Source organism: Squalius cephalus (genome assembly GCF_949319135.1).
Source record: "Squalius cephalus genome assembly, chromosome: 10".
NCBI classification, from domain to species: Eukaryota; Metazoa; Chordata; class Actinopteri; order Cypriniformes; family Leuciscidae; genus Squalius; species Squalius cephalus.
The window spans coordinates 25,183,926-25,201,772 of NC_137131.1; the positions used below are offsets into that span (position 1 = coordinate 25,183,926).

Consider the following 17,847-nt stretch of genomic DNA (forward strand, 5'->3'; position numbering starts at 1 on the left):
TCTCACGTGTTTGGAGGGTCACAGGATGAATGAGCTTGTTTTGAGTCTATTTTAATAGATAATATAATGTGCAGCTTATTTCTGGCTTGTTTTTTTGTTTTTTTGTTTTTTCACTGTCTGTTGGTTCAGATAGTACAACCATTATTTGGTAAATCTACATTGGTTGGTGTAGAAATGGAAGGGGAAAGAGAAGATGGAAAACTGAAAAAAAAAAAAAGACCTCTACTCATGACTATCATGACATCTCAGTGCTGAACAACACATACATGAGAAAACACACAGTATATGAAATATATATATAAAACTGTATGTGACCAAGGCTTTTTTCATGCAAATACTGTACTGTGTCTACCCTGCTTACTCATTTACCATTCACTACACAATGAATGTCACGTTGTTGACTATATAAGGAAAGGTTAAGCTACAATTTTTATATTATTTGGTCACAGCTCCATACAGTATTGCACCCTTTGTGTGATGTTATGTACACGTTGCATTCCAGAAGATACAAAAAACAAAAATATACACTTCTAAATATCTTAACCATCTTGTTACACACATTATTATTATTATTATTTTAATTTTTAATTTTTTTATTTAATTATATATACACACACACACACACACACACACACATATACATATACAGACTATATAATGTTTTTTTTTTTGTTTTTTTTTTTGCTGGCCATCTGAGCACAGCCCTATCTTAGCATTGTGCATTTAAGCATTATGAAGTGACTTCTAGCAGCTTCCTGTTTCCTACTTAGAGATACATGATATGACCAAAATCTTTACCACAATATGAGTAATTTTCAACCACACATTTTCACTTGGAAAAAATAAAGAAATAAACAATTTAACAAATATATATTTTTCTAACTTGTCCAAAAATTGTTATGTTCTGTCATGGAATAGATTCTGAAAAAAAAAGAAAAAAAAAAGACAATGATCACAAGCTGGTGTTTGTGTCACTCAGGTCTGTTGAACACATTCAGACATCAGAGTCATCAGTAAGGGAAAACAACATTGAATGTTGACATCGACACAACATACTTCCATATTCCTGGGGGACCTGATTTAATTCTGCTCACTTGATCTCATTATCTTTTACTAGGTGGCAGCTTCCTGTTTCCTACGTAGAGATACATGATATGACCAAAATCTTTACCACAATATGAGTAATTTTCAACCACACATTTTCACTTGGAAAAAATAAAGAAATAAACAATTTAACAAATATATATTTTTCTAACTTGTCCAAAAAGTGTTATGTTCTGTCATGGAATAGATTCTGAAGAAAAAAAAAAAAAAAAAAAAAAAAAGCCAATGATCACAAGCTGGTGTTTGTGTCACTCAGGTCTGTTGAACACATTCAGACATCAGAGTCATCAGTAAGGGAAAACAACATTGAATGTTGACATCGACACAACATACTTCCATATTCCTGGGGGACCTGATTTAATTCTGCTCACTTGATCTCATTATCTTTTACTAGGTGGCAGCAATAAACCCAAACCACCCGCTGGCTCAGATGCCCCTGCCTCCTTCCATGAAGAACTGCATTCAGTTGGCTGCCTGTGAGGCCAGTGAGCTCCTGCCCATGAACCCTGACCTCCCTGCTGACCTCTTCACCTCCTGCCTCACTACACCAATCAAAATTGCCTTACGTTGGTGAGATACACTGATTACACACGCATGCAGTTGCATTCACTCATATACCTACTGTACATGTAAAACCTGAATGGTGAGCTACTCAAGCCAAGAATTTTGTTCAGAATAACCCTTTTGCTCTGTTTTTTTTTTACTCACTTTTCTTTTGACCTTTGCTCTTTGCTCTACAAAGTATCTGTATTAGCTAATGGAGGTTAAATATTCAGTGTAGTCCCTCATTATACAGTGAGGAAAATAAGTATTTGAACACCCTGCTATTTTGCAAGTTCTCCCACTTGGAAATCATGGAGGGGTCTGAAATTGTCATCGTAGGTGCATGTCCACTGTGAGAGACATAATCTAAAAAAAAAAATCCAGAAATCACAATATATGATTTTTTAACTATTTATTTGTATGATACAGCTGCAAATAAGTATTTGAACACCTGTCTATCAGCTAGAATTCTGACCCTCAAAGACCTGTTAGTCTGCCTTTAAAATGTCCACCTCCACTCCATTTATTATCCTTAATTAGATGCACCTGTTTGAGGTCGTTAGCTGCATAAAGACACCTGTCCACCCCATACAATCAGTAAGAATCCAACTACTAACATGGCCAAGACCAAAGAGCTGTCCAAAGACACTAGAGACAAAATTGTACACCTCCACAAGGCTGGAAAGGGCTACGGGGAAATTGCCAAGCAGCTTGGTGAAAAAAGGTCCACTGTTGGAGCAATCATTAGAAAATGGAAGAAGCTAAACATGACTGTCAAACTCCCTTGGACTGGGGCTCCATGCAGTATCTCACCTCGTGGGGTCTCAATGATCCTAAGAAAGGTGAGAAATCAGCCCAGAACTACACGGGAGGAGCTGGTCAATGACCTGAAAAGAGCTGGGACCACCGTTTCCAAGGTTACTGTTGGTAATACACTAAGACGTCATGGTTTGAAATCATGCATGGCACGGAAGGTTCCCCTGCTTAAATCAGCACATGTCAAGGCCCGTCTTAAGTTTGCCAATGACCATTTGGATGATCCAGAGGAGTCATGGGAGAAAGTCATGTGGTCAGATGAGACCAAAATAGAACTTTTTGGTCATAATTCCACTAAACGTGTTTGGAGGAAGAAGAATGATGAGTACCATCCCAAGAACACCATCCCTACTGTGAAGCATGGGGGTGGTAGCATCATGCTTTGGGGGTGTTTTTCTGCACATGGGACAGGGCGACTGCACTGTATTAAGGAGAGGATGACCGGGGCCATGTATTGCGAGATTTTGGGGAACAACCTCCTTCCCTGACTGATCTAGAGAAGATCTGTGTGGAGGAGTGGGCCAAAATCCCTCCTGCAGTGTGTGCAAACCTGGTGAAAAACTACAGGAAACGTTTGACCTCTGTAATTGCAAACAAAGGCTACTGTACCAAATATTAACATTGATTTTCTCAGGTGTTCAAATACTTATTTGCAGCTGTATCATACAAATAAATAGTTAAAAAATCATACATTGTGATTTCTGGATTTTTTTTTTTTTTAGTGAGAAAAAGTGGACATCACAGTGGACATGCACCTACGATGACAATTTCAGACCCCTCCATGATTTCTAAGTGGGAGAACTTGCAAAATAGCAGGGTGTTCAAATACTTATTTTCCTCACTGCATATATATCAATAAGGCATCATGTGCAGTTATCCACTCATTATTGCAAATTAAACCCCGTGGAGGGATCTTTTATCATACTGAAGAAGCTGATTTTGAGGTAATGACCGGCTGTTTACCCTATAAATAAGTAAATTGAAATATTAAGTTATTTCATTATGTTAGAACAAAGAGACAATAGAGTTTTACAAAGATATTTGACCTCAGAAAACCATAATTGACCAATTTGAATACGTATTCCAGAGAGGAGTGTTACAAATATATACAGTAGAAGAGAGTTTCATGAGCAGTAGTGATGCGGTTATATCGGTAGACACTGTTGATAATCCGCGGGTCGGGCGGGCCAAATAATAAAAAATAAAATTACAATAAATAACAGTTTGCAATCAATGAATACCCAGTCAATTGCTAATTATCTGCTTTTGATCTACTGTTTATGACAGTCTTTACAATTATGGTGTTTATGTTGTCAAATGGGTAACACTTTATAATATGTATACAGTAATAAAGTGCTTGCAAACTATTTGTTTATAGTTAATATATTGTAGTCTCTACATTGTTAATACCCATGTTTTTATGAATATAAGACTGTGTTTTGTATCTGAAATACATCTGAAAAAAATGGGGTTGTCTTATATTTTGGGTCTTTTACCATAGACTGTAAAACAAATATGGATGATGGATGTAACGTCCGTGACATCACCCGTAGGTTTCTGAAGAGCATTTTTGAAGCCCAAAGTGGGCAGAGCCGGCCGTCACCATCTTGGTCACGCGTCACTCCTGGATAAATGAAAATGGGCAAAAATGACGGGATTAGGCCTAGCTGGTGAGACGTGATTGTTAACAGACAGCAGACAAACGGCTAGTAGTGACAGCAGCTGCAATCCACCTGTCACTCAAGTGACCACGCCCTTAGTTATGCAGAACTTTAAGGCTTAATATAATTTAATTTTAAACGGATGAGTTCAAAAATTCACCCTCCTCACAGTTGTCATGAAGGGCAAAATTAGCTATATAGATTCATATGGTAAATTGGGTTGACTCACTTTTGCAGCCTGTCTCTAGCGGCCAGTCGATGAATTGCAGTTTAAGTCACTTTCGTGTTGGCTTCTAGAGAGAGACAGGAATGTTGCCGCTTGACTTTTACATGTCAAATATATACTGGCAACAATAGGGAGCACCAAATAACTGTAAAATGAGTGTGCCTCCCAGGACTGATGCGACAAGCCCCTGTAAACTACCGGAAGTTTTCATTGCCAGGGGACTGCATGATGGCAAGTGACCATCCAGAACAGAGCGGTGCAAAAATATGTATATCCCTTGATCAGATAGGTAATGCGGATTTTTTTTTGTGTGTGTTTATTGACATGAAAAAAAAAAAGGTGAGAAATCACTTATCAAATGAGAACTACAGGTTATTTTTATGGTATACCATGAAGTGTTTATTGTTAAATGTGATTGTTGGTACATTTGTTGGTACAATAAAATATGAAAAATATGCAATATGAAAATTATTTTTAAATAAAATAATTTTCTTTACAAAAGACAATATTTGGTCTTTAAAATGTCTTTTTCCAAAAGGTACATCTTGAAAAGTAATGGAAAAAATGTCATTAATTAAGTGCTTTAAACCAACTGGTTGTTTCTCAACTAGTGGTTTGCAACCCAAAAGTGGTTCGCAAGACCATTCTTAGTGGGACGTGGAGTGTGCAATCAAAGAAACGACATAAAAAACAAACAAAAAAACAACAACAATGTAAATTTTAAATGATGTGAGACTTTCGTTTTGAAAGACCTGCGTGAAAGCGGTTGACTCTTGTCTGACGCAGTTAGAGTGCCTGAGAAAAACGTGTTGTCCCGATTATCTGCAGGCAGATGTTTTCTTTCTTTCTTTGGATCACAAAATCCAATCTTGGTTTTGATCTGGATCAAAATATCAGTTTGTGTTGTTCAAAACATTTTAGTAAGATTGGGATAACTCTGATCCAAAAAATCAAGATTATACTGATCTCAGCAGAAGAGTGGATTTCAGGAACAAAAATGTAATAAAACTTTAAAACTTGTAAAAAAAAATACAACATTTGTATCATGTGATATACACACACATATTTTTTTTTATTTTTCTCTTGATTAGTTTTCATTTTAAAGTAATAAATTGGAAGTAGACATAGGCTACCTATTAAGCCTTTCGGTAGCCTACAGTAAAGAAAAAAAAAAAAGATTTTGGCGCCATAAAATAATCCCCAAACAGTTATAAATATCAAACAAAAATATTATATTTAATTTAAAGTGTTTTTTAGGGGCCAAGCACCGAAGGTGCAGAGGCACCTATTGTGTTTGTTCCGGTTCTTATTATTTTTCTTCTTCCGACTGGGCGTCTATGGCAGCCCATAGAACCGATTGCGGGAAAGTTGTTTTGGTTTGACATTCTGATAGAGGACAGTCCCAACATTAAATACACCAATTTTGCTGTTTCTAAGTCATTCCCTCTAGCGCCACCACCTGTCCAAAATTTCACTCACATTTTGCTAATAACTTTTGAACCGTAAGGCCAATCAACAAAATTCTTTTTTCATCTGATTCCTGAGCTCATGACGGTTCGATTGCGTCATTTTCTGTCATAAAAATATGCCCGCCATCTTGATTTTTCAAAAAAAGCTACTTTTTCGAACTCGTCCTAGACGGTTTGTCCGATTTGCACGAAAATTGAACCAGATCATCTTCAGGTAGTGGTGACAAAAAGTTATGGAATTCAAATTGATTCGTGTCGATTGACAAAACCGTTTTCGTATACCGCAGCAGCAAAGTTGAGGCATGATGCCAGAAGGACTATTTAGGTTTTATCTCTGCAATGCCTTGACGTATTGACACCAAACTTTGTTTGTCTCATTGTCACTTCACTCTGACCACATCACATCAGTTTTGTGACTGCGCCACCTATTGGTCGAAAGTCATAATCCATTAAATCATATTCTTATTTACTGTTTCTATGATTTTTCAGCCATTTCGCCTATAATCCTCTTTAAATGTCTTTAATTGCTCATTGTTGCAGTTGGTCTGATACTTTCAGCAATGTTGGCATGTCTTGTCGTCTTATTCTGCTTGGCCCCGGTAATTGCTGCTTGCAGCTATATTTTTTATTATAATTTATTTTTATCACAGTTTGTAAACAACATTGGGACAATCATAAGAGTTGAACCACTCAAAAGTTATTTGTTATTTGTTATAGTTTCTCGGGTGAACGCAACTCTAAACTTTTCTGAGGGAACGCAAAAACAGTGATTTTTTTTTTTTTCTTCACCATCTCATATTTTTCCATCTCCATGTGTCTTTAGGGGCTCCATAGAGCACTAGAAATCCAAATTTGATAATCTGAAAAGGTGTGTATCAGGATCAGGGTGTTCCAATTTAAATTTGATTTGAAAAACTGGCACAAAAGATGGATTACCTGATCCTGAATAGCAAAACATAGGATTTCCAAATCCAGATCATTCTGATCATTCTGGGCCTGGTTAACTCTACATTATAGGGACAAAATGTCCGCACAAAAATGGCAATATCCAAAATCCTTGTCCTTGTGGGGACATTTGTTGGTCCCAATGAGGAAAACAGCTTATAAATCATACTAAATTATGTTTTTTTTTTTTTTAATGTAAAAATGTAGACAGTTTTATGTGATGGGTAGGTTCAGGGGTAGGGTTAGGGGATAGAATAAAATTGTACCATATAAAAATCTTTGTCTATGGAGAGTCCCCATAAAACATGAAATCACAATGTGTTGGTGTGTGTGTGTAAAATAAAGCTCCTAATAAAGGTGCTTTTCCACTGCATTATATGCCTCACTTTGGTGCTTTTCCACTGCATTATATGCCTCACTTTGGCGCTTTTCCACTGCATGAGACAGCTCGGTACGGCTCACTTAAATAGTACCAAAATGTGACGTGTAAATACTGCAGATCACTGATTGGTCAGAGAGAATCGTCACTAAAACGTCATTGGATTTGCAACACAAAACCCGAACAAACAAACTTCTTCCTCTTGCAGTGAAAAACATCCACATGCTGAGAATCAAGAACACCATTGCATCGATATGCTCCATTGCTTCTGTGTTGTGCGTTTGTTTATGTCGCATTTACGTCACGGCAGTAGAAGCGGCGCAACTATCAGACTGTAATCCCACCAACTTTGAAGCAGTACTAAACTGCAATGGAAAAGCAAACCTAGCCGTGCCGTGCCGTGCCGTGCCGTGCCGTACCGTACCATGCCATGCAGTGGAAAAGCGCCATAATTGTCTTACAGGGTTAGTTCAGTTGATTACTATTACTATAATTGTGTTTTATGTATGTCTGTGTGTGGAAATGTATGAAAGATTCGAGGCTGGGTATAGAGAGAGGTCAGTGCTAAGATGTCAAGCCTGGTTTGAGTAATTATGAATCAGTTCATAAAAAGCAGTGGGTGAAATTGAATGAGGCAGAAGTTAAAAAGGAGTGTCTGTGTATTTCCTCTCTCACAGAGTTTCCTTTTTTCCTCTAAGGTTCTGTATGCAGAAGAGTGCAAAGCTGGTGCCAGGAGTGACCTTGGACTTGATTGAGAAGTAGGTTTTTAAAAAAACAAAAATCATTCGGCTGCCTATCTCTTCTAGATTTTTTCATCTCTCTTTTCAGTTTTCTATTTGTGATTTCTGTTCTTCATTCTTTTGCTCTCTGGAAATAGCAGAGAAACCTGAAAAAGCCATGAAAAGGAATAAGAAATTTCTATAGTGATTATGGCTTTTTTTTTTTTTTTTTTTTTTTTTTTTTTTTACTTCTGCTTAAATAAATCAAAATAATCACTAGTAAATTATCTTTGTGAGTGCAATCACAATCCTTTTAAATAATTTTTATCCAGTAATCATGCAAAGCTGAAAAAAGCCATGGAAATCTTAGGTCAAAAGTTGTGAAAACCCTGTATTTATTATGGTTTTAATTATAATTTTTTATTTAATTCAGCATTTATGTTGTTATGAATTCCATGCAGTTCTATCATGCGCCCGTGGTTGAATTGAAACAACTCAATTTACGCCGGAATACGCCGGATTTCCGCAGTACAGATGTATCTGCGAAAAAAAAAAATCGGGTTTGCGTGATCTGACAATTCCCAAGATCTGAGAGGTGCTTTCACTAAACCACAGCCAATCGGTAATAGGGTAGGGGCTGGTCTTGGGTTTTGGCCAATCAGATTGATTCAGCAGTCACTCCATGTGCAAATTTGTTTTGTGTTTCCCATACACTACAAATGTGTTTCCCACACTGGCAGCGCGAAACGTAGCCAAGCTTGTCGATAAGGCATAAAGAATAAATGGCACTGAGGTTGGTAGAGACGAAAAGGTGATGAAAAACTCTACAAAGCGGAGCTCAAGAGCAGGGGTCTCCAACACGTCGCTAGTGAGCTCCAGTCGCTCGTGGCCTGATTTGAGGTCGCTCGCCAACAGGCCGTTCACATATCGCACATATCACATTTTCGGTGGTGGAAATCCATTAGCCACTAAAACTTGTTTGTCATTGTGAAGAGCGCAGTGCGTGTTGCATAGGAACGACAGACGCCACGGGAAAATCTGACCTAATTTTACTATTAATAATAAAAGATAAGCTAAAGTGCATTGTAAATGTCAGTAATTTATCTTTTTTTGACAATGAACTTGTACATGTTAGTATATAACATGTTGCAAGACACTTGCACAAAAATCTGGCTATCATTTTTAATGGTATTATTTTAATATTTATGTAAACAAAAAACAATGCTAATTTTATTTGTTATTTGCTGGTTTTCGACATAAAACTTGAATAGATTTCATTGTGTAGTATTAGTACTTTTTTAACAGGATTCTGTGATAACCGTGATAATTTTTGTCACTATAATCATGAAATGAAATGTTCATGCCATTTCATCTCTACCATCTCTATCAACTAAAATCAACTAATTATGTGTTTTTTTTTACAGTATAATATGCAAAGTACAATTTTCTATTAAAAAAATATCTGATTCTGTTCTTTTGTCTGACACGTTGTTGGGTGTGGAATGTTATGTGATTGCTTTAAATGTAAATTAAATTAATGCTTTTTCAATTACTGAATTCATTGAAAGAAAATGAATTCTTTGATTTGAATATTTTTTTGGCAATGCCAAAAAAAGTAGGTCTTAAATTTCAACCTTTATGGTCTTAAGGTCTTTATGGTCTGAGGTGTTTTTTTTTACTGTTCCCAAACTGTACTCCTTACAGGAGCATAGTCTGGGGGTTGCCTTTTTTTCTCCTCACCTCTCCTCATGTCATGCTGTATTTTTCTCCTCAATCATAATTTCCCCATTGCGGGACAAATAAAGGTTTCTTTCTTCTTTTCTTCTTCTTAAACTGTCTTAAAAAGGTCTTAAATTTGACTTACTGAAACCTGCTTCTGTAATATAGGCTTGTATTGGGTTTGTTCATCTCATGTCTGAATGATGTCCATTTATATCCACAAAAGTCACCAGAATCTATCATTTAAGGGACTATTTATCAAAATGTTATCCTAGGGGAGCACACCCCTCCCGCTTGACAATTATGTTGATCAGGGCATATATCTTGGCTTAGGGGCCCGCTTACCTCCCAGGGGAAAAAGTTCAGGCTCAGGATTTTTTTCTACTATCACCCCTGTAATTAGCTCTGTTGAAACGATTTAGAAATGTTATTTAGATGTATTTATAAAAGACTAAAGAAAACGAAATTGTTCTAAACAGAACTTTTTCAGTGATCTGAAGTTGACATTTGCAACCTTTAAGTTCATGTTTGAACTTTTTCCTGTATAAGAGCCCTGGGACCCCTGAGGCATGATGGGATTGGATGGAGGAAGAGAGGCAGATCTTTGAGCATTCTGCAGATGAAAAGCTCTTGATGAGATCATGAAAGCTCTAACCCCTCTGCTTCCTCTTTCTCTATTTCATCTGTAAACTCAAATAAGCTCTCTGTCAGAGATCGGCAACTTTTCCCACCACAACCAGAGTTAAGACAATGAAAAACATGTTTACGTATGAATTAAAAAAATAAACAAACATTTATGTTTAGCGCATGTTTGATAACAAATCTGACGCATATGCATGTTGTCGTCCTAGGACAGACTTCCTCTCACACAGGACAAGGTTTTTTTTGTTTGTTTGATCCACACTTTCTTTCCATAGGGTCTAATGCTAATTATTTTCCAAGATTGCATTGTAACAGCACTCTTCACAGTCTGGTGTTCTGTTTCCTGTGTGGTTTATAATGGCAGCCTTATATTAGCCTGTTATTTATCTGTATGCGAAGTGTATTCAAAACCTATAAAGGTTTTACACAATGGTATATGTATCCTTGTTAAAAATACTCATGTAATTATTATGTAATCCCATTTTTTCTATTAGTATCTTAACTACTTGGTGATATCTTAGTCAGCTTCCCTTTGCTGGAGTTTTTACATTTAGCACATGAAAGGACTTTGTTGTGAATAATAGAAACAGATAATAAAACTCATCACAGTGATGCCATCACAGTGGTGCAGCTTTGAGTCTCAAATGCACTTTACGCTTCTTTTTTGTTGTTGTTGCTTTTTTAATGGATATAGTTGGTTATGCTTAGTTTTTAAGGATAGAGCCTGAGGCTGTCCTTGTGCTTAGGATAACTTGAAATGATTGGGTTGGAGTAGTAAACTCTATCATATTTGTTTTATTTTTGTGACCTGCACAGATTAAATTTCCGGGTTGAACATACATTATTTCTTGTATTACTTTTCACCCGAAAATGTATTTATGTTCCCTTGCTTGGCTTCCTGTTCACACCCCTTTTCTGACACTCAAAAGCATCCCACATTCACATGCAAAACTTAATTCTGATTGATTACTGTTGTGTGACATCACAGGAGGAGGGAGATTAATGGTCCGCACAGTTGTCTGAGGACAGATTTAATTCAATTCACATTTAATTGTATAGTGCTTTTCACAATGCAAATCGTTTCAAGGACAAAGCACTTCTGTAACGGAGTGCCATTCCATTTTCTTTTGTGTCCTAATGGAAAGTGAAGTGAATGAACATCAACAACTTCAGAGCATTCTCTTGTAATCATTGAGCTGCAAGTGGGTGGGCGACGATAGGCAAAGCACTTTCAGTTGACAGATGCCCACATCACATGCATCTAATACTAGACTCTTTTCACCATAATTAAAAAATATTTGCTGTTTTGATGTTTTCTGGAGCTATTTAAAGCGATGGGTCACCCAAATATGGAAATTTTGTCATCATTTTATCACCCTCATGTTGTTCCAAACCCAAAAGACTTCTGTTCTCTAATACAAATAAAGATATTTTTAATATACTCTCAATATTTTTGTCCATCCACTGAAATTCCATGTGACCAAAAACTTAATGTATCAAAAAGTGCACAAAGACATTGTGAAAGTATATGAATATGAATCAAGTTCTAATACAGGTCTTCTGAAGAGACATGATCGCTTTGTATGATGAACAGATTACATTCATACATAGACATTGATCAACGCACATATAGAGGTAAACAGGATGGTTACATGTCAAGCAAGTATGAACCAATGTGGTTTCTCCCAATAAGTTTTGTTGTCATCAAAACCAGTAAATTACTGATTCAGTGTTTCCTGAAACCAAAGTTCCAACAAACATTACTTTGGGCTTTGTTTTTAGAAACCCTTCCATATCTACTGCGTTCATTAAAGCTTCCTGCATCTGGGTCCTTAAAACTTCCTTCCATCAGTTTTGTAACCTGTGGCAGTCTATGGATACTAATACAATATTCATATAAAGCCATGCAATAGTTTTGTAATCAACAGACTGAAATATTTCATTCACAAAATATATTGCTATAGCTCTCAAATAACATTTGCATTTCTGCATAATGCAATTTGGGTCTTTGCAATTACGTAGTTATGAGAATTATATTGAGTGCCATTATTGACTTCAAACTTGGCACAATATGCTTGATCTCAAAAACAAACTGTTATTTATTTTTAAGTATAAAAAGTGTGATTATTTTTACTGTAATGTGCTATGGGAACTGAAGTCAGGTAGCTGCTAAGCAATTACCAAGCTGTCTCGCTCTGAGAGATGTGTGCAAAGTTGGGACAGAAATGAATGTCTCAGAGGTCGACATTGTGGAAGTGAAATCCAGTATGTGTGCTGTTTTAAGTGGTACATGTATCATAATGTTGAAAAGAACCATGTCAAAGCAAGAAAGTTACAGCCTACCTAGATTCACACTGATACTAAATTATACCTTCAGCTAGCGAGAAGTTAAATTGTGCTTCATAAAACATACAGCTCCTGGAGACCAGGTACATTACTCATGATTGGAAACAAATAAAGAAAGCAAGTTTGCTGAATGGATAGAGTACAATTTGGCTGTGGGGCTGCCGTTAACAGAAGTGTGTGTGCAGTCATAGATGGCATCTGGGAGCACCAGTGTGTTAGTCAGGCACGTTAGAAGCGATGACATTTGCTTGAGGCTTCTGCCCAGCATGAGCTGCCTGACTCACCCACTCATCACGAGGACAGAGCCCACTGCTGCCAGTCACACACACAATGTTGATGCCTGTGACACTATCAGGTGTCACTTTTTCTGGAATTTGTAATAGACTTTGGTTCCACCCACATAAATATACTTTGTATACATTTCTGTCTCTTGTGCACATATTTGCGAGTGATCACGTAAGCAGGATTACATATACAGTAAATTGTCCTAAACCTACCTTTCTAAGCCTGCTTTCTGCCATCAGCATCATGCTGACATGTCAACATCTGTATGCATTATTACATTCAGATCTCTTTCCTTTTACTCTGGTTTTACAAGACAAAGACAAATGAGAGTGATATCTTTAGTCTCAGCTGTTTCTAACAATGATCACTGACTCTGTTCTCTCAAAGGCATTCTAAATGATACCAGTGATTTTTCAACTTAAATAGTCTTACACCTAAATAAATTGTTGAAATGATTAGAAATTATGTTGATGTACACATATTCATTTAATCGAGAAAGAGAGGGAGCACAAAAATGTATATATAAATGTAAAATATATGACCTTTGCTGGCAAAATGAGTCACAATGAGCACATTTTCAAAAATTAGTTATTGTTTATTCAAAAAACCTTCAAAATGATGTATGATTTGTTGGAATCAGACAAAAAAAGAAAAAGAATGAGCTATACCTGTTTGAAGTAAACAAAGTAAATTTTGGTAATAGCACCAAATTTGGCACACACAAAGTCAAAACCAAATATCTATAGGAAAAATATACAGTATATTCAACTTTTTTCCCATGATACCACAATTGTTTAATTAACATTAATGAAACAAACAGCCTATATATTAAGACCTAACTGAACCTAAGACCTTCTGTGTATATGTCTATATCGGGATTGTACGCTGTCTGAGGCGTCTTTGTGTGCACACCTCGGATCTGTCAGTCAGCACGATTAAGCTCACGCTTATGTTTACATCAGCATGAGTTTAAAAATCACATTTCATTGGTTCAGACTCATGCCATCGAGAATTGGCAATGAATATTCACAAAGTTGGAATGTTGCGCTTTACAATTATACCAAACTTGTGCTGAGTGGAAGTGCCAGTCGCCGAGAAGCTAGCTGAGAAAAATAGCAATATTAATGGACAAGGGAAAGGTACTCCTCTCAGAAAAAGTACAAGTAAAGATACCTATAGATACAATATAAATGCTATTTTCAGCATTGGCATCGTTAGACGAGGGCTTAATGAACACATTTTTGTGAAAACCTCAAATTCAACCAAAATTAAACATTTTCACTTGTTTTGCCTGAAGCTCTTAATTAGCCTGTGCGCATTCCGATTCATTTTGCCAGCATGGGTCACATACAGTGGGGAGAACAAGTATTTGATACACTGCCGATTTTGCAGGTTTTCCCACTTACAAAGCATGTAGAAGTCTGTAATTTTTATCATAGGTACTCTTCAACTGTGAGTGACGGAATCTAAAACAGCAATCCAGAAAATCACTTTGTATGATTTTTAAGTAATTAATTTGCATTTTATTGCATGACATAAGTATTTGATACATCAGAAAAGCAGAACTTAATATTTGGTACAGAAACCTTTGTTTGCAATTACAGAGATCACACGTTTCCTGTAGTTCTTGACCAGTGGTTTGCACACACTGCAGAAGGGATTTTGGCCCTCTCCTCCATATAGACCTTCTCCAGATCCTTCAGGTTTCGGGGCTGTCGCTGGGCAATACGGACTTTCAGCTCCCTCCAAAGATTTTCTATTGGGTTCAGGTCTGGAGACTGGCTAGGCCACTCCAGGACCTTGAGATGCTTCTTACGGAGCCACTCCTTAGTTGCCCTGGCTGTGTGTTTCGGGTCGTTGTCATGCTGGAAGACCCAGCCACGACCCATCTTCAATGCTCTTACTGAGGGAAGGAGGTTGTTGGCCAAGATCTCGCGATACATGGCCCCATCCATCCTCCCCTCAATAAGGTGCAGTCGTCCTGTCCCCTTCTCAGAAAAGCATCCCGAAAGAATGATGTTTCCACCTCCATGCTTCACGGTTGGGATGGTGTTCTTGGGGTTGTACTCATCCTTCTTCTTCCTTCAAACACGGCGAGTGGAGTTTAGACCAAAAAGCTCTATTTTTGTCTCATCAGGCCACATGACCTTCTCCCATTCCTCCTCTGGATCATCCAGATGGTCATTGGCAAACTTCAGACGGGCCTGGACATGTGCTGGCTTGAGCAGGGGGACCTTGCGTGCGCTACAGGATTTTAATCCATGACGGCATAGTGTGTTACTAATGGTTTTCTTTGAGACTGTGGTTCCAGCTCTCTTCAGGTCATTGACCAGGTCCTGCCATGTAGTTCTGGGCTGATCCCTCACCTTCCTCATGATCATTGATGCCCCACGAGGTGAGATCTTGCATGGTGCCCCAGACCGAGGGAGATTGACCGTCATCTTGAACTTCTTCCATTTTCTAATAATTGCGGCAACAGTTGTTGCCTTCTCACCAAGCTGCTTGCCTATTGTCCTGTAGCCCATCCCAGCCTTATGCAGGTCTACAATTTTATCCCTGATGTCCTTACACAGCTCTCTGGTCTTGGCCATTGTGGAGAGGTTGGAGTCTGTTTGATTGAGTGTGTGGACAGGTGTATTTTATACAGGTAACGATTTCAAACAGGTGCAGTTAAAACAGGTTATGAGTGGAGAACAGGAGGGCTTCGAAAAGAAAGAAAACTAACAGGTCTGTGAAAGCCGGAATTCTTACTGGTTGGTAGGTGATTAAATACTTATGTCAAGCAATAAAATGCAAATTAATTATTTAAAAATCATACAATGTGATTTTCTGGATTTTTGTTTTAGATTCCGTCTCTCACAGTTGAAGTGTACCTATGATAAAAATTATAGACCTCTACATGCTTTGTAAGTAGGAAAACCTGCAAAATCGGCAGTGTATCAAATACTTGTTCTCCTCACTGTATGTAGTATTGGGGCACCTGACCATTACACCAACAGGGACTATAATGACAATTGCATTCTAAATACTTAGACATTAATATGGATTTAGTCCCCCATAACAGCTTCCACTATTCTGAGAAGGCTTTCCACAAGATTTTGGAGTGTTTCTGTGGGTTTTTCAATTCATCCAGTAGAGCATAAAATCCATCTATTTATATATAACAATGTATAGTCTGTTTTAGATAGATAGATAGATAGATAGATAGATAGATAGATAGATAGATAGATAGATAGATAGATAGATACAGTAGATAGACAGACAGACAGACAGACAGACAGATAGATCAAAACCAAAACAAAGACCGAGAGCATAAGCTATAGAGGTGTTGCAATCTGGTGTCGCTCTTTAATTCGACTAACTGCTCCTCCGTTTCAACTGCAAGGTATTTTCCTGGGCAACTGAAGGAATCTCTGACCCAAGCAAATGAACTGAAATCCTTACTGAAATAACAGCTGAATTGTTGTTTCAGTCCTTCAACATGTTGAGCGACTGTGTTAATCAAAGAAGAAATATTTATCCCTTTCTCTTGCAAACATTTTAATTAATCAGCCGATCACGCCACAGATCCAATTTGGCAACGAATGCACTGACTTTGTCTGAAAGAAGCAAGATGTTGGCATCTCTCCCTTGCATCAATGTGTTCAACAAATCCAACCTGTCGAAAATGTCTACAAGGTTTGACAACTCCTATTTCACACTGACAACATCAGTGTGAAATAGGAGCTGCTCATGTTTGGCTCCCATTTCCTGACAAAGCACTGCCTGCTTGAAAACTTAGTTTAAAACTGACTCCAGAGACTAAGGCATTTTCTTTGATGTGAGAAATTGGCGATGATTCATACACTTGGCTAAAGGGGCTAAATGCTCGACACGAGTGACCAGACCACTAACACTCCCAGTCATCCTAAACTTCAAACAATGCCTCTCCAGTTGTGTGCACTGGAAGTGACAGACAGAAAAGAATGTTCTCCTCAATACAATTTTTGATATATCCGAAATAGATATGTGCTAGCCCTGCAAAATCAGTTGTCTCAAGCTGCAGGGCATAGTACTGGCTTTGTATGATGTTATCTAGCAATTGCTCCTTAATGTGGCTTGCCATGTCAGATATGCGGCACCTAACAGTGTTGTTAGAAAGGGGGATATCACCATTCTGGTGTGCGAAATTCTCTCCACAGATATATTTGGCAGCAGGTAAGGTTAGCGCCTCTGCAATTGTGTGAGGTTTTCTTAATTTAGCAACTCTTTGCGAGACATATAGGACACTTCCAGACACCTGTTAAACACTGATATGTGTTTGTTGATTTTGCGTTTCTGTTGTGCAAGGCAAGATAACTTTCATTTGAAAAAATGTTAAGGGTTTGTCTTTGAGTGTTGGGTGTTTGGTTTCTAAATGGCACTTCAGCTTGCATGGCTTCATGCTATCATTTGCCAGCAAATCTGTGGACATAACACACTGGGGCAGCGGTTCAGCATCTGCCCCAGCCACCTGAAAAGCCAAACTGAAGATTGCTAATGTCATTCTTTCTTAGGGGTTGGTGCTGACGACACATCGTCACCACAGCTCAATTTGGCATGTGTGATGAATTTGTCCATAATGGAATCTTTTCGGCTGGTTGTCACTTATGTGTCTGCATTGTCTGCAGTGTGAGTAAGTAATATAAGTACATGGCAAGAATAAATTGTCAAATTTAATAGTTTAAATTTAAAACAAAGTAGAAGCTGATAAGTGATTGACCCTTGGCAACACAGCGTGCACATGCGCAACTCATTCACTTCTATGTCAGCTGCTGTTTGGTCAATGGAATGTGCTGCTTCGGCTCTCAGCCACTCACTGAACAGAGAAGATGCAGAGAGAGGTGTGAGTGCAGCGGGAAAGCAAGACCTGGCACTTGCAGGACAGTACTGGCAACATTTGAAAGTTGCAATGGTTTGTCCAAAAAGTCACTAGATTTGTCGCTAAAGATGTCTGAAAAGTTGTGAAGTTGGC

General features: G+C 37.8%; 1 protein-coding gene across 4 annotated transcripts in view; it reads left to right on the top strand.

Moving 5' to 3' along the window:
• rptor (regulatory associated protein of MTOR, complex 1) overlaps positions 1-17,847 on the top strand; it is a 409,250-nt gene that overhangs the window by 207,064 nt on the left and 184,339 nt on the right. For all 4 annotated transcript variants that reach the window (XM_079882549.1, XM_079882546.1, XM_079882548.1 and 1 more), the window contains exons 7-8: positions 1,499-1,674; positions 7,842-7,901. In XM_079882549.1, coding sequence (XP_079738675.1) covers positions 1,499-1,674; positions 7,842-7,901 — 236 coding nt within the window. The remainder of the gene's footprint in view (positions 1-1,498; positions 1,675-7,841; positions 7,902-17,847) is intronic.